The sequence below is a fragment of the Nannobrachium achirus genome (assembly GCF_963921795.1).
Source record: "Nannobrachium achirus genome assembly, chromosome: 10".
NCBI classification, from domain to species: domain Eukaryota; kingdom Metazoa; phylum Chordata; class Actinopteri; order Myctophiformes; family Myctophidae; genus Nannobrachium; species Nannobrachium achirus.
The window spans coordinates 34,842,848-34,865,696 of NC_137819.1; the positions used below are offsets into that span (position 1 = coordinate 34,842,848).

The window sequence follows — 22,849 nt, forward strand, 5'->3', positions numbered from 1 at the left end:
AAGAAAAACAAAAAAGAAAACAGTAAGAGTGCACGTGTGCGTGCGCATGCCCATGTTCGCGTGCACATGCATGTTGCACGTTGCAGAGGGGGGGGGGGGGGGAGAGAGAGAGAGAGAGAGAGAGAGAGAGAGAGAGAGAGAGAGAGAGACAGTGACACAACGTAAACACATGCACGTTGCGTGCTCGTGTGTTTATTGATGTAAGAGACATGCATCAGACTGCATTCTGAGATAGACAGCGCCGCCGTGTGGATGACAGGCGTGCCTGCATCCACTGCTATCAGTATGGACCAGAGCCCTTATAGGTCTATTGTCCACATAACTTGAGGGATTGAGCTGAAATGTGCCTTTATACTTGAAAAGTCTGTAAAACACGTATTTGTTTACCCATTTGTTTGAAAACATACTGCCTGATGCATCATTGAAGCCAAAAATAGAAGGCTGAAAAGAGTTATGTTTGATAGCATCCTTTCGAAAACATGTATTCAGAAAGCTGTTTTGGTGATTACATCGCCTACAAACAGCCCTATTTCTAAACAATAGAAAATGATAGCAACTTACTACTTGGCGGATTTGTAAAGAGGGCGAATTGATCTTTCCATACGTATATGGAAGTTGGTATATTCACAGTAGAATGAATAGATATTCTATTTATTATACTAAAAAGTCGTTTATCTCAAAATGTCTATGCAAAAAGGCTGTTTTGATAGCAAAACAATCTTTATAAAGTTGCCATTTACTAGACTATAGAACAAGATACAGATTTTCTAGTTTGATGTATCGGAAAGAGCGCGAGCAGGCCTTTCCAGTCATATGGGTGTGGTGTGCAATACACTCTACAGACGATGCGTAATCGTCCCCCAAAATGAGTGAAAAATCCGGCAGTAGAGACTTAGAGCCAGATTTAAGGGGGCTGAGAAAGAGTTAAAGGTTTGATACAATTGATTCAAACAAACCTACCTGTGGATACAAATCTTATCAAATATGGATATGCTGGCTAATTTAAGTTTTAAAGGATGTGGATCAATTGAATTCAAAGGAGCTTTATTTGCATGAGAAAACAGTCTACTACATTTTCATTGCCAAAGCAAGTGTCATTATAAAAACAGTTGAAAAAGGGTTATAAAGCAACCTTAGGCACGGGTGCCAGCATTGGCACAGGGGAGGGTGATCACTGGCAGAATGTGAGAGAGAAAATGGACAAAATTTGCAGCAAATTACATCCTCAACATAATTCTACATTCATTAAAATTCTGAACTTTACTGGGGACTGGGAGTGAGTGAGGTTTGGGAGATATGTGGGTTATTTTCCTGATGAGTCTAATGATCATTATAACATGTCCTGACAATCAAAATATGTCTGAACTTTGATTGGGTGTCCTTAAAATGAATGTGACATTGCACATTGACTTTCTAGAAAATAAAAACATGGCACTTCATTTCAAAAAGGTTGCTGATCCCTGATATAAAGCCTTTGGAAACTAATATCAGCAATCTTTTGCAGTGGCTTAGTTTGGGACAAATAGCAGCAGCATTTTTTCTCAAAATTATTTTAAATAGTATACAAAAATAGTAGCCTCAGATTTAAAATAAGTTTAAAAAAGCAGCTCTGTTTGTGCAGTAGGTCTGTAGTCTGGTCCCAAAGTGGATTCCAGTGACCCTGTGGGTTCCAATTGACCCATACAATCCTGTAACTCTGCCAGTGTACAAGTTCCAATATAGGGCTACACTTTCAGAGTTACGAAAATACCTTGATTGATCCTTGACATTTTAAAGTTTGAAAGTTTGAGAAACACTGGTCTAGAGACCTAGACGTCACTCAATGGTTTGTAGTCGCCCTCCCGCCCGGGTGCTCATAGACACATAAACGAATGCACCCAATCTTTCCTGGGTCACGTGACATGGGTGAAACGTCGACAGCGGCTTCATACTTCACACAGTGGATGGATGCCTCGAATGGTAAGCAAAGCTTACAGAAGATGTGTTTTGGAATGGATTTACATTAATGCATGTGAGTTGTAGCTCAAAATGCGTGGTGATTTATAACACTGATACCTGAAAATGAGCACCACGCAGCAGAATGTGTGCTGTTTGTTTTGTTTTTTTGCAACTGCAGAACCCAACGGCAGCTCATCATGGGCCAGATCCACTTCTTTGTGGACTGTGGATTTTTTTTAATATGGAGCTAACTGTTAGCCATATGTTAATGTAACAGTACACACAATGATTAATTGAAGCAGTTACACATTTACGTTTACATATACTGTAATTTGTTGTTGGCATCAATTAATTAAAAATATCGAACTATATGATTATGTAATAGGTTAGCCTTTACTAGCCTAATTTTCCTACGCGGCCCGCGGGACGACAATATAGATGTGTTGATCCCACGGTTATCATAGCAGCAACGCAGGCATGCATGAAACATATACAGGGAGGGATAAGAGAAAGACTAAAAAGTACAACCATAATTACAAATAAACACTTTAGCCTGGCTTGCATGACTGACGGTAATAGCATAATAATGTATGAACCAAATATTAACATTTAAGGTTATGGCGCTATGCTATACATGTATAATGTAATAGTATATTTAAAATATGGGCATTAAGTATCATGCAATAATATATTTAAAATATAGGCTTAACATAAGTATCAATCTATAATCACCAGTAATATGGGGGCATATAGTGAATATACTGTATTATGCATAGATTAGCAACAGTGGATTGTGTGAAGCTGACAGTGTCCGCCAGATACACAGGCTTTTCTTCTGCACATCATTTCTGGACAGTAGACATTACCTTATTAGCAGAAGAAACCCATAATTATTTGCTCATAGCCTGCATTGTTTTCTTAAATTGCAGCTCTCTTCTCTGTTGAGCCATCCCTGATATGACCAGCATGGAACTGTTGGAGATAGAGCAAGTTGTTGTTGGGAGTGATGTCCACCCACAGATGTCAACCTCACCAGAGACTGCGCCAGTAACGTTATTTGACGTAAAATCAGAGCTTGTGATGGCAGAATATAACGTTAAATTGGAGCCTCTGGTGCCAGGATATGACGTTATGTCGGAGCCTGTCACGCCAGAATATAATGTTACGACAGACCCGGAGACACCCGAATATAAAGTTAATCCGGACCCGGTGATGCCTGGTTATGATGTTAAGTTGGAGCCTGTTCATCAGACAAGTAAGCACGCACTCACCTAGCAGATTGTCCATAAAACAATATAGGGGCGAGTTAAACGATGTGAAATATATCCTAGCAGATTGTACATGAAACAATATTGGGGCGAGTTAAACAATGTGAAATGTTAATGTATCCAGTTAACCTTTTCCTTGACCCTGTCAGTGGAATTTCATTGCTAGCGATTGTAAGGAACAACTTTGGTTATTTCCTGTTATATCTACTGATATCACAAACATTGCAACCGGAAATAAACGTGGACCCATTAAGAATGTCTATGATGTCTAGTGTGAAAATGTCTATTAGTTGTAATAAGCTGTATGTGCGTGTATTATTTTTGTTCACAGATCCACATAGTCTGCAGTGCTTCCAGTGTTTCATCATCTTCAGTAACCACAAGGCGTGGGAGAGACACATGAAAAAGAACCACAAGCTAGAGTACGAGCTGCTACATCAGGAGCCTTTGACACCAGAATATAATGATATGACGGACCCGAAGACGCCAAAAGATAACGTTATGTCTGAGCCGGTGAAGCCAGTACATAAAGTTACGTCAAATTCTATGACTCCAGCTCAGCAGACCTGTAAGTACTCACCTAGCAACATGTACATAGTAGATAATACCTTTTTCTTTCAGGATTACACCTCCTGCTTTTGAACAGAAATGACTTGAAACAATCCAGGGGGCAAGTTAAATGTTGTGAAATGCAAATACATTAGTCCAGCATTAGTTCCCTGTCCTTAACCGTGTCAGTGGTATTACATTGCCAAGGAACAACTTTGGTCCACATTTATTTCCTGTCTGCTGCATATCACAAACATCAACAGGAAATAAACGTGGACCTGGACCCATTTTTGAATGCTTATGTTGTCTAGTGTGAGAATACGTGTTGTATTGGTCGTGTCACGCGGGTACACGCCGTCCCAAATATTTCTGAGTAGGAGCATGTACACGCACATGAATCGATGTAAAACAACCCTTATGTTCACACCTCAACAACTTTTACAAAAGCTGTAATGTCACACCAGTGGCATTAACATTAAAGCAGAAACATTAAATCACCAATACAACACTGGTGAGAATGTCTATTAGTTACCATCAGCTGCAACATATTTGTGTGTGTTATTTTATTCACAGATTCACAAGATAGTCTGCAGTGCTTCCAGTGTTTCATCACCTTCAGTTGTGCCAAGGCGAAAGTGAGACACATGAAAAAGAGCCACAGAGAAGAGTACAAGCTGTTTCTACAAAAGGTGCAGAAAATATAACCAGTAAGATAGGGCGATAGGGCGACATGGCTGGTGAAAAGCCCATAGGGCGAGGTCGCTCCTCGCCCTTAGGTTGCATGCACATGGGTGCGTGCACATGGGCGCATGCACGCATCCGCCTGGGTGACAGCAGACTGCTGGGCGAGCGCTGGTGCTTTGGCATGGGATCAACATTGACCAAAGGAAATGCACAGACCTGGTTGGTTGTTTAAGTTGGACAAAATGTGTCCAAATTTCCCCAAATATGGAAATGACTGACATCTGACATCATATATGTTTGGCGTTATAAACCATGGAGCGTGACATGAGGCGTGACTCATGCACACACACACACAGGAGCTGCAGGTTTTTATATAAATGCGACCTACAGTGAAGCACATACCCTATCCCCATCAGGAAGTGTGGCCATTCTGTTTGGGCTAGTTAACTATTTCAATCAGATAAGATCACTATGTGAATAAGTCCAAGAAGAAAGAAGAAATAAAGTAGAAATGTCTTGGCCAAGTTTCAACCCTCTTATATAAAATGGACAAGGACATTGTAGTTTGAGAGCATTGTCCTTTTCACAAGTTTAGTGATTCCTGCTTTTCTTTTCCTGTTGTTTATTTTGTTAAGTCTGTTAGCTCGTGGCCACGATGCAGTCTTCCTCAGGCTTAAAGGGTCGAGAGAGTGTTTTTTACTGGTGATTCAGTCAGAGTGTATGAAAGGGTGCGCTCGTTTTATTGTCCACGACATTGCAAGCGGCGCGAAGGCCAGCGGACCTTGGTCCTGCTCTTCGCCGAGAGAGTGTTTTTTACTGGTGATTCAGTCAGAGTGTATGAAAGGGTGCGCTCGTTTTATTGTCCACGACATTGCAAGCGGCGCGAAGGCCAGCGGACCTTGGTCCTGCTCTTCGCCCCCGAGCGCCGCAGGCGCGAGTGGCCGCGAAGAGCGGGCCAGGGCCGCGCGGCCGGCGGAGCGCCGCGCGAGTTACGAAGCCGTGGTGAATGCAATCGTTATATTTATGCCCAGGCCGAAGGCCTGGGCAAGCCCACGATAAACGCCCGCGCAGTCCGGTGCGCATTTCCGAACGCACCCTTTCCCCACACTCGGACTGAAACACCAGTAAAAAACACCATCCCTTAAAGGGTCAGACCCCTGAGGGAGACTATCCTATCCAAATGCTGGTTTTCTGTATCTTTTAAATAAATGTTTTTGCATTGTGGCTGCGAGCTGTGCGGCCTCCTCCTCCTTAACATTTATATCAACCGTGGGCAGCACCTCCTCAGCACAAGTCTTACTTGCTTACAAAATACCAGTCAGAACTTAAGAAAAGAAATGCAAGAAAACTTACAAAATCATTAGGATAGGAGTGATATGATGCTTAAGCTTAAGCCTAATTTATACTTTGTTGCAAGAGTTCAGTTTCCTTATTTAAAGCAATTTTTCCCCTTTCCTTTCTTTTCCATTCTACAGACTGATACAGTGTTCACATGCTATGCGTGTGACAAGACGTTTTCAACATCTGACAAGCTGTCCAAGCACTCGGCCTCTCACCGTGCAGAAGATAAACCATTTCGCTGTAACTACTGCCATGCAACCTTCCAGACCTTTGCCGAGGTGAGAGCAAAACACTGCCACACAAAGCCAATTAGCTTTGATTAATTGCATGATTAGAGACTGAGGAAAAATAATTTTAGTGTTGATCTAAAAATGTATTTTGTACACCATTGAATAGTTAGTTCAAATTTGTACACATTTTTGTATGTTTGAAAAATAAATTCTATTCAATATCTGAATCCAATTATTTACATTTGACATTTAAATTACACAAAATGTAGACATATTTGATACCACAATCATAAAATGCATTTTGTTATAGCACACCTGGATTCTGAAATGAAAGATGAAAGGCTTTCTTTGAGATTGAGAGTATCCTAAAAAATAGATAGTGATACTGACAATCACCCTCTCTGGTTCACTCCATCATATGTTTGTGTCTTTCTGTCATCTAAAGGTGATGCCACACCGGCGACTGGAATGCACAAAGAGGCAGTATGTCTGCCAAGACTGTAACATGGGATTCCGCAGTATTATTGGGCGTCGCAAACACCGCGCCACAGTGCACCTACAAGAAGGCAAGGACTACCGTTGCTGCAAATGCAACAAGAGTTTCCTTACGAAGAAAGGACTTTTGCAGCATCAGGAGAACGACAAGGCCTGTTGTGTCCCTCGCCAAAAACGTGGCCGCCCCCCTAAGAAGTCCTTTGCTGGCGACGAGACCCATCACCTCACCCCCCCACACAGAAAACGTGGACGGCCCACTAAGATTGACATGGCTGGCGAAAAGCACATCATTCCCCCGCACAAAAAAAAACGTGGCCGCCCAACTACGAACAAAACCAAGGAACCTAAAGAAGCAGCTGGGCTGGGGGCAAATAGAGAAAGGCAATGTGAACTCCCTTCTGAGGAGCAGCAGAAGCAAGAAGAGCTCGAGATCCCATGTCCCGAGGATGATTGTGATGACGTGTTCCCATCCGTTGCAGCCCTCCGGGACCATAGGAAGGAGAGACATGGGCCTCCCCCTCACCCTCACAAGGCTCCCCTGTGCATGGATCAACAGCTTTGAGTGACACCACTGCCCCACCCGTGGAAAGAGTTTTGTCCATCAGAGCAAACACACTGCAGTACATGCTTACCAGAAGACCAAGGAAGATTTAAAAATATATACTTTTTCAAGAACTTCTTCAAGTCAAGTATTAATCACTGTAATGTGTTGGTATAGATGGGATTTCATGCAGGGAGTGAGGGATTTTGAATTATGCAGCTCACCTGACTGGATCATTATTTTGGTTACAGAACAATATTGGTGTATTTATTATTAATATGATTTGCAAAATCTTGAGCGCTTTAGGGCTTTTTGTTTGCATTCCATATTACATCTAAGCTCCTTTGAATAATTGACTTTTCATATTATTATTATTATGTGCATTATTATGCAGAGTATAGAACTGCTATTTAATGTACCCTCAAGTGTGGGAGTGTTTTGCATTAAACTGTACATTTTTTAGTAGGTGGTCATAACACTTACTATATATCAAAAATAAATCACTGATAAGTGTATAATCTGGAAACTATTTCCTTTCAAAAATGGTTATAGAAAAATGTTGCATTTAAAATTAAACTGGTTGAATTCATCATAAACTTGTCAAAATTGTCTGTTTATTTATGGAATTTCTTGGATTTGTTTGTCTGTTTTAAATGTATACAATTATTTTGAGAAAATAAATAAACAAAATCTTTTGAAATATTTTTGAAAAGAAGATTTGACTCTAGTCGTGATCCATAAAAATTGGTCTGTGAGTGTGACCCTCAAATGGGCCGCGACCCAGTGTTTGGGAACCAGTGATGTAGTCACTGATATGATTAAAATGTTGCTGAGGCTGAGGGCAATAACTTTCATCAATCCAGGTCAGGTGAAATATGAAATATGCATTGAGAATAAAATGCATAATAGATAGAAAAACGTCAATTCCCATGATGCAACAGCACTTCCTTCTATCTCGCGCCTTAAGAGCTTTCCATCTTGCCTCATAGCGCAGCAGCGAGGCAGGCCAGGCTGGAACGACCGACGCAACCATCGTTGTTGTTGCAGACACCGTGTGAATAATGGCGGCATCGGGAGGCGGATTATCACCTCCCGCTAATGTCGCGGGTCACCGCGAAAACCCGCATTTCAAGGCTCGTTTCCCCGGACGGCCACCGTGGCCGGGGATATCTCGCTGTCGGCTGCGGACGGAGAAACGTCTGCGGCGCGGAAGGTTGTCATCCACAGAGGGAGAGGCAGAAGGCGGAGGGCCGAGGCCCGTGGACATCAGCCTCGCGTTGAGCGAAGACCCGGCGCTGCTGCGCCTCCTCGGCGTGGCCGAAAAGCTTAGCCGCCAGAGAGAGGCTGGCTTCAACTCAAGCGGGAGCGAAGAGGTGAGGGAGCAACGTTGCTTTGTCAGCAAAACAATGTGGCAATATTTTCCCCCAGTCACCCATACCATGCATAAAAGACCATTTCAACGTGTTTTTCTTCATTTTGTAGGGATTTATTTTGTAGGAAACTTGGCTTGTTTACTCACCCTGCACGATGTGGGCTTTTTGGGGGGTATACACTTACATGTACGTAGTATGTGCACACGCTAGCCTCCAGCAAGGTTTTCCCCATCTAAAATACCTCAAGTTATTCAAGACATACATGGCCTTTAACAGCTACTAGTTTACCAGAGAAACTTTGTCACTGTTTCTCGGGGGAGTTGTTGTTTGTATGGCTGAGTTGGGGCGGAAGATTTGGCGGTAGTTGATCCAAGGCTGTCTTGGATACAAGTTTGTTGTGTTGTGTGTGTGCAAGTCGTTTACAATGCTCTGCAATGGCATGTTCTCACAATACTGCCCATTGTTGAGATCCCTTTAATGTCATCGTGGTAAACGCACTGTCTGCCACCATGTCGATAGATGGTTAACTTGACGTACTATATACGTTGCACCTGTCAGCTGACTGCTCGATGTGCTGATATGGCTTCCCAGCATTGACCCAAACACAAACGTTTTCAATACGTTCCAGTGGGCAAATGTAAATTAAAGTATTGAACCATACACTCAACAAAGTAAACGTAATTGTGTCATTGTGTGTTTGTGTTAGCTTAGCTCGCAAATGATGGTGGCTTACCCAGGGTTCAGAGTAGGTGTTTCTGTTTACCAAAATCGGTTATGTGCACATGGATTATTGTGTTTATGACTTAGGTTTATGTTCCTGTGTTGTAGATGCATTGTTGGGCATCAATACTCTTGTGAGCTAGAATAAATAACACAACATTCATATCTTAAACTGAAACCACATTAGAACCAGGCCTGTCCTATTATTCTTGGGTTATTTAAGGTTTGTTTAACAGCAGCTTGTACTGTAGGGTCCATATTGGCCCAATATGGACCCTACAGTATTAAATATCAATCCCCAATATTATTGGGGATTGATATTTAATTGGGTGTCCCTCATACTGCTAACAAGAGGGGTATTTGTGACATCATGACATTTGAATCTTTCATTCTGGACTGTTTTATTGTCAGAGGCTGATAGATATTAAACCTATGGATGTTGGTAGCTGTAAGAACATGGTACATTCACCTGATTTGGAGCACTGCTACATGGTTTTTGTGGGAGGTGTTAGTTAGTTCACACTTTGAATCAGTCTCTTTTGGGTGTGAAGGTGGGTGTGAGTGAGATGGAGTGTACCAGCATACAATATATCTGCCTTTAGACTGTTTATGTGTGAGTAATGTGCAATGTCTTGACTAGCTGCTGCTTGAATAGAGATTCACAGAGATAGAGTTTGGCAGTGAGTTTGTTTCTAGTTGTACTAAATACTAATAGCAATGTTGGCTGAATTTATAAATGTAACATATTTTATAAAACTACAGCATTTCTATGTGGAAACTGAAAATTGAAGGGAAAAAAAACTAGATGAAATTAAATTCAAATGATAATATGAGCGGAGAAAAAGTCTCTTATCAATATTCACAGTTCATCAACAGTTTTGAATCTGTTTCTTTTGATAGAGTACTAGATCTGAATCAAAATCTAAGCTTATTTTTCTCTGTATTATACTGATGCAACACTGTAGTAAGAGATGAGAGGGCTCCATGCATTACCACAGCTGTACAGGGCAGACAGCAGACCCAAAGCCAATTATGTTGTGATGAGATTAGAGAGAATCAAATGAGATATTCTGCTGAGTTTATGTTTTACTATTATGTGTAATGTTAACAAGGGCTTATATTAAATGCATAAAATATCTTTTCTATACGTTATTTTATTTAATTTTTGTTTCCAGTAGTGCTGTGTATCTTCAAGGTCTTCAAAGATTTTGAGGTATTCTTCTGACTGGGCATAATTTGCCCAGGCCTAGTGTGAAGGGGGGGGGGGGGGACTGTTGTCATGTCTGACATTACGATGGGCACATCAAAACATTGTGATGGACCCCCCCCCACACACACACACACAGACCCACACCCATTGTGAATTAATCTGGGATGAACTTGCTTTGCTGTTTGTAGTTCTGGTCTAGAACAGATAAAGAAACTGGGTGTGCGCGTGTGCAAATCGACAGATATAGTAGGCAGGGTCTACATCAGATCTGAGCACTTAGCAATAAATATACTTAACATAGCGTTGTGGAAAGCCTGGATTATAGTTGATGTCTCAATTAGCCAGGGTTGCAACAGTTAATCGAACGAATGGATTTAATTGAATATAAACGATAATTGATAATCGATGATAATTTAATTTTAAAAAATCTATTAATAACCTTTCCCTATTGTGGTCTTGTCGTTAGTTGAACCAAAGAGCTTTGGTATAGAGGGGAAAAAGAGCAGACTAAGTACAGAGTGAAAGGTCAAGTTTAAGTATTGACGGTTCAAGTGGTTAAATATCTTAAAACACAAATTGACATGAATCCAAATACGCTAATTGTGCTGTCAAACGATGAAACTATATGGAATCTATGAACAGGTTGTGGGGGTCTCTGCTTCATCTCTCTCTCAACCAAGGGCTCCTTGGCCTGAAAACGTTGAAGACCCCTGCCCTAACCAATCACTATAGTAAAGTGTGTGATGTTGTCCATCGACACTGATGCATCCACTGGTTGCTCACCTGTTGTTAACCGTCTAAGAATATACTGTATGTTAAAAGTACTTTAGACAATAACCTACACCCTGTCACCTTCAAAGCACAAATGTGTTGTGGTTACTTTAAAGATGTTATTCCTGGGATTGTATTCATGATAGTTTAAGGACATGACATTTATTTTTAATAGATTTCTTATAATTGACTAAATTGATTAGTCTGATTAACCACTTAGGCGTTGTATTATACTTCGTTATACAATGGTGGCACACAAAAATCGGTGTTTCTCAAACGTTTTCATGTCACAAAATACAGATATGTTTTTGTTAGCAGACCCCCATCTGAAAAGCTCTTGTACCAGGGGCTCCCAGAAAAGAAGATATATGTAAAAAGAAAAGGTTTGAAATCATGATATTGATTTGAAGTCTTATATAACCCTGCTGCTGAATGCAAATAAAGCAGGGGTCTTCAACGTTTTCAGGCCAAGGACCCCTTAGTTGAGAGAGAGATGAAGCAGGGACCCCCACAACCTGTTCAGAGATTCCATATAGTTTCATTGTTTGACAGCACAATCATCAGTGTATTTTTGATTCATGTTGATGTGCAAGCTCACAACGCCTCGCAGCGTGAGGCATTGGGAGCTTGTAGATCTGCTGTTTTTGGCTAAAGTTCTCAGAATATGGACACTAGAGTTCAAGTGGTTAATATAAAAAAGGTTAAACAAAGTTCTATTAATCAGTTTTGGAGGACCCCTTGTAGTAACTCTGAGGACCCCCTGTTGAAGACCCCTGAAATAAAAGAAACACTGCTCATAGTTATTTTAGCTCTGAGAGTGTAAAATGCTGTTTAATTGTAACTTGTAATATTGTTGGGCGATATGGCAAAAATCACATCACAATATTTTCAAATGCGATGAGTAACTTGTAGGACTACTGTGGATCAACTATTTTCAGCAGTCTCGTTAAACCTTAATTTCCAGCGGTTTTAGCATACAAACACAGCAGTTTTCCAGCAGTTACTTGTTTTCTCGTTGTGTCGTGCCTGTTGTGCGTGGACTCCTCGCTGTTTGTTTGAACGCTAAACGGTAATGTTGAGTGATGTTTGAACATTGTCGATGCACCCTGTTAGTTTTGGAATATACAAAGTTCAAACCAGTTCCGCAGACCAATGTTGAATTATTTAGGGACCAAATCCTCTGAGTGTCTCCCTCTCTCTGTCCATTCATTGCAATTGCTGCTGCCAGTGCCAACAGCAGCTGCCAACCAGCCAGCTAAATGCATAGCCTCTGGAAGTCTGGATGCATCACTTGCCGTATCTCGGTCTATATACAATCTCTCTGAAAAGGCAGATCGTGGAGACATTAGAATCGTTCAAGTTCTTTCTTTTGCGTTGTATCGCCCACCACTAACTTGTATTTTGTAATCACATCTATGTCTATGAGTACGTGGTGTTTTGTGTGCAGCTGTGTTCATCCCATGTCCCCTTCCACATACACAGAAACCAGAGTGCCTCATTGTGACCTTGTAATGTAACCAGATATTATTGACTTCAGTGCTCATCATAGCATGGCATGGCCAGACTAATATCACTGCGTAGATGTTATTCTGGAATCTCTGTGGAACCTGCATTTCCAAGGGGCGGATAAAAAAGATGCCTCTGGTCATAAACCCGCCCCACATTTGCATACTGAGCCCTGATGGGTGCCCCACAACAGCTAAATCCAATCACAACCAAGCATGTCCAGACTAATCTGCCAAGGGATTTTCTATTATTTTTTTCCACTCTCATTCTAGAGTGGAGAGAAATAGGGTTAGAATATCATTAACTGGTTGGCTTATTTTATAAATTGCTGTGTCTACAAGGCTTTTCTGTGCAATCGTACATAAGTAGTAATAATTCTAAATATTATACAGACTATATAGCAGCATAGTCTTTCTAACTTGTATCTGCATTTGTTGTACTTTCCTTAGGAGGAAGATTTCACTGGATTCGGGACCCCAACACTTCGTCAAAGGAATTTAGGCAGTGCTCATCAGTTATCATCCAACCAAACAAAGCCCCCCCCAGCTCCAGACCTCTCACAAGGAACTAAGCCTTTGATTGGGAAAATAATCCAGAGAAGCGGCCCTAAATCACCAATTGTTGGCAAAATTGTCCAGAGGCTCCCCAAGCAGGACCAAGATGTCCAAGGGAGTCCAGGAAAAGATGCACCATTGCCTGGGATGGTCATGAAGTTGCCCGGCCATCAGGTCAAACAAACAAGGCAACAGGACTCAGGGGCCCCAAGTACAAAATCCAAGGGCTCTGTCAAGACAACAGTCCAAATGGCTACAAGCTGTACCTCAGCCAGCGGCTCCAAACAGGGTAAGCTGGTGTGCACCCTAACCACAGTTGTCAAAGGTAGAGGAAAGACCTGTGTCAAACCTCCAGGTGAAGTGTCCGGAGATTTGGATGCCAACCAAGTCCAACAGAAGAGGTCAGGGAGAGGCCGGAGGGGGTCTCAACATGAAGACACCAGAGGTGCCTATCAGGAAGTCGCTCTGTCGCCAGGGTCTATGAACAAGCAGCAGTACAGAAAGGTGTCCAGAGACACCGGCACCTTCCTCAATGTTGGAGCTGAGGCTGGTCACCAAAGTGGCCACGAAGCCCACAAGAAAAGACGGAAAGTCAAAAAAACGTTATTTACGAGGAAGAAAATCCATATCCAAAGTCCAAAAATGCCCAAAAAGCAGCGCACAAAGCGCGTCTTTTATGCCTATGTGCCAGAGTTCATTCCAGCTGTGCATGTGCAGGAAGGAGGGGAGCAGCAGTTGCCTGATCAGAGCCTTGTCACGGGTTCAGAGTCATTCTCTGGACCGCTGGGCTCCTCCACACCTGTGATGAGCAGCAGGTCTTCCCGTGTCATCAAGACTCCCAAGAGGTACCTGGATAAGGAAATGATAACCAATCCAAAGGGGAACGTATCACAGTGGTTGAAGAAGGAAGGTACAGATGGCATGCGGCAGGAGTCCACTAGCAACGATGGCGACGGCAGCTCGTTGCATTCCAAGACGACATCAAAGCTCAGTCTAGGCTCAAGCCACCTGGAGGTCTATAAGAAACTCAAGAGCCTGACATCTAAACTGGCGGAAAAGAAGAGGGACCGGGGGCCTGACGGAGTGCAGGGTGATTATCACCAAGACGTCAGTTCAGGTTTGGCCCCTCCAGTCAGGAGGAAGAGACGAAGGTCCAAGCTGACCATGGAGGAGATGGACTCGCCTGGGGTTGTGAGGAAGCTGGCAGTGCTGGTGAGGAGCCCTGTTGCTGGGTCGGTGTCAAGTGAGATTGTGGAGGAGGGAGCAGCCGTTGTGGACAATAAAGGTGAATACTTACTATATGTCTCTAGAAACAGTTTTGACTTTTGAACTTGCCCAATATGGTTTTATTTATTTGATTATATACTGTATGTACAGTGCTGTGTTCTACCTGTAATACACGTATACGGCGTCTGCTGTCGAAAATAAAAATATGAAGCGTCTGCCCTCGTGAACCTTTCAAAGTAGAGTATTTGATAGGCATTATGCACTGGCATCTGCCCTGGCCACACAGATCATAGATTATAGTATGCCCTCAAAAAAAGTCTAGAACACACCACTGGGTATGTATAATTTATTCCTTCTTGTTACTTGGGTGTTTTGTGTTTGGCAGACATGGGCACAATCTTTTTGGCTAATTTAGAACTCGCCTAGAACAGGGTTTGTCTTTCTCATCAAAGGTAGACCAGTCATGGTACCACGCTCGTCGCTCATGACACCACAAAACAGAACCACCCTCGGCCATAGACGAAAGTGAAAATTGAAGTTAAGATCATGCACGTAAAAATAAAACATTGTCAGTGAATCCCTTTTATACCAACATTGTTATTACAGATCGCTTTTTACTTGTGCGTATAGTGTGGCTTTGTGCTGTGAGAATGCATTAATGTTCATCACTGGTCTGATGGCTCTTAAAGAGGTTTGCTGTATTTGCATCACCAGGGCCAGATGTGGGGGAGTCCATGACTGAGGAGGGTGGTAGAGTCAGGGTGGAGTCGAGTGCCCCCAGTCAGAGAGTTGGCCTCACTGGAGCCAACAAGAGGATGCTCCACTTGCTGAAGAGAGCCAAGGTCCAGCTTATCAAGATCGACCAACAGAAACAACAACACAAGTCATCAAAGGTGGGAGGCCAGAATGGTTGAGTGATGTTTAATAGTACACTGCAAAATCTGGAGTGTAATTTAACTCTTGAGAGTCTTAATAAAATGGGCCCATATTTCTAAACTCTTGAGTTACACTCTGGATATTACATTGTAGACAGACCAGATAAGAGCACAACTTCTTCTACTTTAACAATCTCTTGTTTGTAGTGGACATCAAGTTGTCCCCCCATAAATGGCTTTTCCATACGAACACAATGACATACTAATGTTGTTCTATTTAACAATTTTATTACATAAGCTGTCCAAAGAATTGGGAGTGCCGGCAGTTGGAAGGAGGCGGAAAAGGAAAGTTCGGCCATCAAGCAAAGAATTCAGTCCTCAGGTAAAGCATTTCAGGTGGTTTGTTTGTGTCATTCACTATGTTAACATGCACCTGTGTAGTATCTGTTGATCACATACTTATCGTGTTTGTGTGTGTGCAGGAGCAACAGCTGTGTGGTCCACGGATTAAGCACGTATGTCGGGCGGCCGCAGTGGCATTAGGTCAGCCTCGGGCCATGGTGCCTGATGACATCCCCAGGCTCAGTGCCCTGCCGCTCCACGAGAGAGAGGGCATCAACCCTTCAGCAGTTGCAGAAGGTAGCCTACACTCTCATTTTACACATGTTCTGTCCTGTAACTAGATGTTCCCAGGTTTGATCCCCGTCCATAGTTTGTAAAGTAACATTGATTACTAGAGCAGGGGTCTTCAAAGTTTTCAGGCCAAGGACCCATTAGCTGAGAGAGAGATGAAGCAGGGACCCCCTCTACATATTGTATAAATGTGCGATGCAGATTTTCATCGATTTCATAGACTTGACAGCACTGTCATCAGTTTATGTTGGATTCGTGTTTTTAGTTAACTTGACCTTTCACTCTGTACTTGGTCTGCTCTTTTTTTACCTCTACACCAAACCTGTTTGCCGAAAATAGCTGATCTACAAGCTCTCAACAATCTTGTAGATCTGCTATTTTTGGCTAAAGTTCTCCCCAGAATAGGGATGTGAGGGTTCAAGTTGTTAATTTAAAAGAACTAGCCCTTACCCGTTCAAAGATATGAGCTCCGAAATGATGTGCAGTGTGTGGGTTATGGGGTGTGCACTGTGCACACAGTATATGAGGGATGGAAAGTAACTTTAACTGGTGCTTGCATGATAATATGTAGGAGCATCAATGTACGAAATACCCGTTTCGTTTAATGGCTACAGAGATACTGTGTCGTCCCCCCCCAGCCCGCCCGCCCACCCGCCTGCACACACACCCTCCTGCCTGCACACACACACACACACACACACACACACACACACACACACACACACACACACACACACACACACACACACACACACACACACACACACACAGCTGGTTAAACATGTTGCCTCATGCTAGATGCAGAATAGATATGCCTCATGCTAGATGCAGAATAGATAGTAGATACACCCTAAAAATGCTAATATACAGCATATGATGTGTGAAAGTGACAAACGGGCTTCACAGTTATGTCAGGTGTGTTCATATGCTAATGGTGATGCAATTTCAGATCAATTGCTCCAGCCACTGAGGAGAAACACTGTTTCAGACAGACAGACAGACACTCACTCAGACATTCGGAAAAGTATATGTTAGATGATCCTATCACAAAGATTTGGCGGTCCCCCTGTAGTAACTCTTAGGACCCCCTAGGGGTCCCGGACCCCCTGTTGAAGACCCCTGTACTAGAGTGTTCATTTAACTCTGGTAATCTTTTTGTTAAATAAACACTAGATGGTGTGGTTTTACAGAGATGTGCCTTCTTAATCTCAACACTCACTCTCTTTCTTTCCTTTCTCTCCCTACTCCTTTCCCCTTTTTATGCTCACTTGCTCTCACTCTTTCCTTTTCATACATCCCTCTTTTGTCCTGTCTGTCTGTGACTTTCTCTCTGTCATCATCTTTCTCCCTCTCCTTTTCTCCTCTGCCTCTTCACCTCTCTCTTGCACTCTATCATCATATGTCCTATACCAGACCTGGGCATTGTGCGGCCCGGAGGCCGTATGCGGCCCTTTGGTCCACTCTGACCGGCCCTTGTAGGGTTAATGGCAAATGACAAAATAAACACATTTTCTAATTTTACCTCATGCATGGACTAAAGCTGCATTTCTTTTATTTTGAAGTTTTTATTCACGTATATGGACGCAATGCATACATCAGCACGTGTGCGCGATCATTGGATGTTGTCTCAATAACAAGCAGGTGGTCAGACTGGTCACACATCAAGACGACCTGCCTTAAAAAATGGCTAAAGTGGCTAAAAAAAGGAAAGTCGATGCTGAATGACAGGTTTTTCAACAACACAATGACCGCTAATTATTTACTGAAGTCGGAGTGAAAGCCATGTGTTTAGTTTGCGGGGAGCACATCTTGTTGGGAGCACTGCCTTTTGGCCCGGCCCTCCACAATATTTTCCGTTGTTCATGTGACCCCATGGAAAAAATAATTGCCCACCCCTGTCCTATACTGTAGATGTTGAAGATGAAGATGATGATGACGATGGTGACGTCTCAGACCAGGACACGGTCCAGTGGGTGGTCCCTCAGGATCCCGTACAGATATGGAGGAAGAAAAAGGCCCGGAGCCCTATGTTGCATACAGGAGCGTATGTAAAAAGAAGACGGTGTGGGCGCTGCAAACAATGCCTCATCGACCACGACTGTGGAAAGTGCGGCAACTGTCTGGATAAGCCCAAGTTCGGAGGGCCCAACACCAAGCGACAGTGTTGCATGTATGTTGTTCCATAAGACTTGATTCACTACTAATCTGCCAGGAGAGAATTTAACCCATTTAGGCCTAGAATTATTGAATGCTTTAACCAGTGAAAAATAGCAGATATACAAGCTCACAGCGCGGCACCGAGTGGCGCGCTGCGAGCTTGTATATCTGCTATTTTTGAAAAAGTCATGAAAATGTGTGCAAATCATTGAATAGATGTGTTTTCAAAGCGAACGTTTGTAACTCAAATTTTGCTTCTGGGTGGTCCCTGGAACTAAATATTTTGAGATGGGGGTCCGTGGCCAAATACATATCATTTTGGGGGTCCTTCACATGAAAAGGTTTGAGAACCTCTGACATAGTAGTGTCTCAAGAACAGACTAACTGAACTCCAGTTAAGTGAAAAGGACCTTTTCTTTGACGATGGCTGGCCAGATTGCTGACATAGAAACATAGGGTTTTTTCCAAAAATCTTAGAAGGATTCAAAAGACACTTATAGAATCGGGTCAAAATTCTAATTTTCACGATTTTTCAAAAATAGCAGATCTACAAGCTCGCAGCGCGGCACTCGGTGCCGCGCTGTGAGCTTGTATATCTGCTATTTTTCAATAGTTAAAGCATAAAATATTGCGTCATAATGTGTTCAGGCCTAAATGGGTTAAAGGGATAGTTCTGTTGGCACTTGGCAGACCCCATTAGTTTCCAGTAGCATTGTTAACAAAATGCTAACAAGTCTTATTTGACAAGATCCATGGGATATGTGATATCAAAACCAAATATATAAAGATAATTAACTGCCCATTTAACCTATATCGTCTAGCCACAGTAGGTAATCACAATGGGGTCTACTGTGCTTTGTTTTGTATTTTTTATTTTTCTTGAAAGCGCATAGTTTTCTTTCATTTTATTCAGAAAGCTGAGCAAATCCTTTGTATTGGCATCTCATTCTCCTTAGCCTATATGAAATACACTAGTCACTTTTTTTGTGTTGACACTGAGCTTTTGTAACATAAATGTTCATATTTCTGTTTTCATGATGACTATTCCACATGCAATGATGAAAACAGTAATAATTGTATTTAAAAATAAATGTATTATAGTATTTATTACAATATCAAATCAATAGAAAGCTGATGAAGCTCTTGGTAGTATCTCTACTACAATTTAACATCAATAGATTAGATCTATATGCAATTTCCCATAGAGATTGGGTACATTTTTAAATCACTCATGTCTTCTGCCACCAGATATAAAAAGTGCTTGCGGATGGAGAAGGGGAAAGGTGAGTGCTGCTGAAGCGTATGCGTCCGTGATTAACTGGTGAATAAGATTCATGTTTTTGCTTTTATACTGCAAAAAAAATCTATTTGCTCTTGGGCTTAGAAGTATAGCACATAGACATTGCAATACCGTGGCAACTTTGAAATCATGAGGTTGTACTTGTAATTTTCTGCTTTAAATGTGTTTCAGATGCCCCACCCAAACTAGATAAACATTTTCTAAAGAATCTCCGCCTTACAAAAAAAAGGTTCTGCTCATTCAAACTTAGAAAATTATATTCTATTACATTCTAATTGGACAGACTTTCTCACTGATAAAATGAAAGCAAACCAACTTCTTTACATCATATCCAAATACTATAAACCCGATACAACCCAAATGTTATAACATCTTCTTCCAATCAGGGGCCGCTCCTCTCTCAGAGCGGACAAAGCAGATCATGAAGAAGAGGAGGAGGCAGCAGCAGCACTCGCGTACCACGTCAACCGATGAGGAAGGAGGAGAGGCAGGCGAGGGGTCGTCCAGCGTAACCTCTGGCACCCGTATCGCCCGGTCCAGGCGGAACATCACACCACGCTGCTATAGCAGCCTGCTCAAGTCCGAGTCTGAGACGGAAAGTGCTGAAGAAGACCCCGCAAGGCCTGCTGCTGAGGCTCCAAGCAGCCAAGGTAGTTTAATCCAGTGTTTCTCAAACTTTCAAATTGCAAGGTCTCCCCTTAACTCTGACAGTGTACAACGTGTTCATTTGCTTCCGTTTGTACACTGTCAGAGTTACAGACTTGTAAGGGTCAATTTAGCCCCCCCTAAAGGAACCCACAGAGTCCCTGGAATCCACTTTGAGAACCACTGGTTTAATCAATGGAACCTAGTGTCCTTATTCTTGTCGTTATAGGCAAAAATTGACTCCTATTGGTTGAAAGTAGACGAGCATTTGGTAAAAGTAGACATTCTGGGAACGGCAAATCCACAAGCTCACAATCGCAATACTTTGTGAGCTTTTAGATCTAGTTTTTGCTATTGATGTACAGTAGCAGTATATGTATGTAGTGCAGGGGTCTTCAACAGGGGGTCTGGCACCCCTAGGGGTCCCCAGAGTTACTACAGGGGGTCCTTCAAATCTTTGTGTGATAGAAACCTTTTTCTCCTTTTTTATATTAGCCACTTGAACCCTAACGTCCATTCTGAGAACTTGAGCCAAAAATAGCAGATCTACAAGCTCACAACGCCTCGCACTGTGTTGTGAGCTTGTGAGCGTTGTGAGCTTGTAGATCGGCTATTTTCGGCAGAAGGGAAAAAAGAGCACTAAGTACAGAGTGAAAGGTCAGGTTTATTACGTATTGACGGTTCAAGTGGTTACATATCTGAAAACACAAATTGACATGAATCCAAAATACACGGATGATTGTGCTGTCAAACGATTAAACTAATGTATATGGAATCTGGGGGTCCCTGCTTCATCTCTCTCTCAGCTAAGGGGTCCTTGGCCTTAAAACGTTGAAGACCCCTGATGTAGTGTGGTTATATAAGTAAGGTTTTTTCCGTATAATTAAAAGACAAAACTGAGTGCCCGGTTGGCATAGAGGGAAAACACTTGCCCACCAGTCCTGGATGTGATTACCAGTAGCAGTGCCTCCAAATTCACCAGGCACTCAAGAAACTCTATTGGCATTGTTCGTGGCCGTGAAAGCTGTCAGGCGATTGTGCCCTTTCACTTATTTTCTTTCTTATCACAAATATAATCAATAAATATAATGTTCGCCAACCAGCCTGTGACCGCGTGCCCACAACCACAGCACATCCGTGACAAAAAAGCACTGCTATAGAGAAACGAAGCCATGTCGTCATTTGTGCGTAATGTGGCCCTCTAGGGGGTTCATGCTGGTATTGTTTTGTATTCAAATCGCCATTGGGAATCTGCGATCGCCGCATATAAGGACTGTGTTAAAAAAATAAACACACCATGTGCGCGTTTCTGTCAGCGGGGGGGTTCTGCATAGTTTATGATATTCATTCATATCTGATATAGCCTGTTGTAACTCGTTTCTAGCGTTTATTGTGTTACTCTTTGGGTAAATCTGTACATTTCCACCTTAGTCGATGCTTCATATCCATTTGGGTCAATCCGAGAGCATGGTGTGTTAATATTTTTAACACAGTTCTTATATGCGGTGATCGCAAATTACCCAATGGCGATTTGAATACAAAACAATACCAGCATGAACCCCGTAGAGGGCGACATTTCATGCCATTTCACGGAAGTGACATCACACTTCGCTACTGAATTATTACTTAAATAGCATTCAAGTATGTTTATGGTGTTGGTCAATTTCATCTGCTTTTTTCCTCTTTTTTTTTTCTTTTTCTGGCAGCTACTGCCCCTCAAGATGTCGTATCAGTTCCAGCTGACATTCCTATTGAGCTGATGAAGCATCGGCGACCTAAAGGACCCAGCAGATTTAGGCCTACTAAGGTAACAGAGTACAGTTCTCTGTTGCACTGCCTGCTTGTTATCATCTAATCAGACATGGGTCAAATAGTATTTGTAAAATAGTTTTCTGGTGTTGCTTTAGTCTACTTGGATACAGTAGGTAATCAGTGAGTGTCCAAAGTTATTGTCAGGCACTTTGAATTGTCTTGTAGCACTAAATCCCTTTCAAGAATAATACAACAAGAATTGTTTGCAAATAGTAATTGGCCCATGCTTGAACCTAACCCTAACTTAACCTCCGTCATTATAAATTATTCTAATTACAATTTTGTTGCCAAATATTCTAATTGTATTTTATATGGCATTGTGTAAAACTCATTTTAATACCAACCTTTGTTCTTTTCCCATTGACCCTTATGCATAACTTGAGCTGTGTTCATGGTAAAATGCAATCATTCTCTTTGGTGAAAAATCACATGCATAATGTGATGTTCTCTATTTTTTTTTTATTTTTTTTTCTCCTTTCTTTTTTTTCTTGATATGGGGCTGGGCAATACAACAATATTATATTGATATTGTGATATGAGACTAGATATTGTAATATGGCTTTATGGCATAAGTGTTTTTTTCCTGTTTTATCACTTAAGCTCTTTATACTTTTATAATTTTCAGACATAAATGTGATACTTAATTCTGTCCATATCGCCCACTGCCCAGCCCTAGTGAGTCTCTTGTCTTGAGTACATTTTCTTCTGAAGAACATAGTATCTATCCACACTGAAAATTTAACCTGGCACCTTTAATGCTGTAGATTCTTATTTTTTCCTGTCAAGCCTGAGGGGGAAAGACTTAAAGCCATACTGTGTAAGATGCCCAACTAGTGGTCATTAGCCCTATAGCAAACCGCGGTCGCGTCCGCGTCTTTCGGACGTTTTTTGTACCTTCAGACCCCCGCGTCTGCCTCCACCTCGCTGAGATCTATCTTTTAAGGGGTCCCTTGTTCCTGTGCGTTCAGTAATTCCAGAGATACGGACTCCTTCACCCTGCCTGGTAGGCGAAATTACCTA

At 42.2% G+C, this 22,849-nt stretch overlaps 2 protein-coding genes across 3 annotated transcripts in view; both read left to right on the plus strand.

Annotated features, from left to right (window-relative positions):
* Window positions 1–1,907: 1,907 nt before the first annotated feature.
* Window positions 1,908–7,491, plus strand: LOC308292505 (uncharacterized protein). The gene is made up of 6 exons (XM_080734850.1): window positions 1,908–1,959; window positions 2,868–3,193; window positions 3,538–3,774; window positions 4,329–4,444; window positions 5,915–6,058; window positions 6,456–7,491. Exons 2-6 carry the CDS (start codon window positions 2,896–2,898, stop codon window positions 7,065–7,067), a joined length of 1,407 nt encoding a protein of 468 aa, XP_080590976.1. The 5' UTR covers window positions 1,908–1,959; window positions 2,868–2,895; the 3' UTR covers window positions 7,068–7,491.
* A 579-nt stretch (window positions 7,492–8,070) lies between these two features.
* kmt2ba (lysine (K)-specific methyltransferase 2Ba) overlaps window positions 8,071–22,849 on the plus strand; it is a 42,739-nt gene continuing 27,960 nt past the window's right edge. For both annotated transcript variants that reach the window (XM_080735982.1, XM_080735983.1), the window contains exons 1-9: window positions 8,071–8,419; window positions 13,076–14,465; window positions 15,122–15,300; window positions 15,581–15,664; window positions 15,765–15,921; window positions 17,827–18,085; window positions 19,321–19,355; window positions 19,759–20,022; window positions 21,724–21,824. In XM_080735982.1, the coding sequence (XP_080592108.1) occupies window positions 8,108–8,419; window positions 13,076–14,465; window positions 15,122–15,300; window positions 15,581–15,664; window positions 15,765–15,921; window positions 17,827–18,085; window positions 19,321–19,355; window positions 19,759–20,022; window positions 21,724–21,824 (2,781 nt within the window). In that variant the 5' untranslated portion in view covers window positions 8,071–8,107. The remainder of the gene's footprint in view (window positions 8,420–13,075; window positions 14,466–15,121; window positions 15,301–15,580; window positions 15,665–15,764; window positions 15,922–17,826; window positions 18,086–19,320; window positions 19,356–19,758; window positions 20,023–21,723; window positions 21,825–22,849) is intronic.

Coding starts and splice junctions, on each gene's coding strand:
- LOC308292505 (XM_080734850.1), top strand. CDS start 2,896: ATGACCAGCATGGAACTGTTGGAGATAGAGCAAGTTGTTGTTGGGAGT. Junction 3,194..3,537: donor GGAGCCTGTTCATCAGACAA/GTAAGCACGCAC, acceptor TTTTGTTCACAG/ATCCACATAGTCTGCAGTGC. Junction 3,775..4,328: donor GACTCCAGCTCAGCAGACCT/GTAAGTACTCAC, acceptor TTTTATTCACAG/ATTCACAAGATAGTCTGCAG.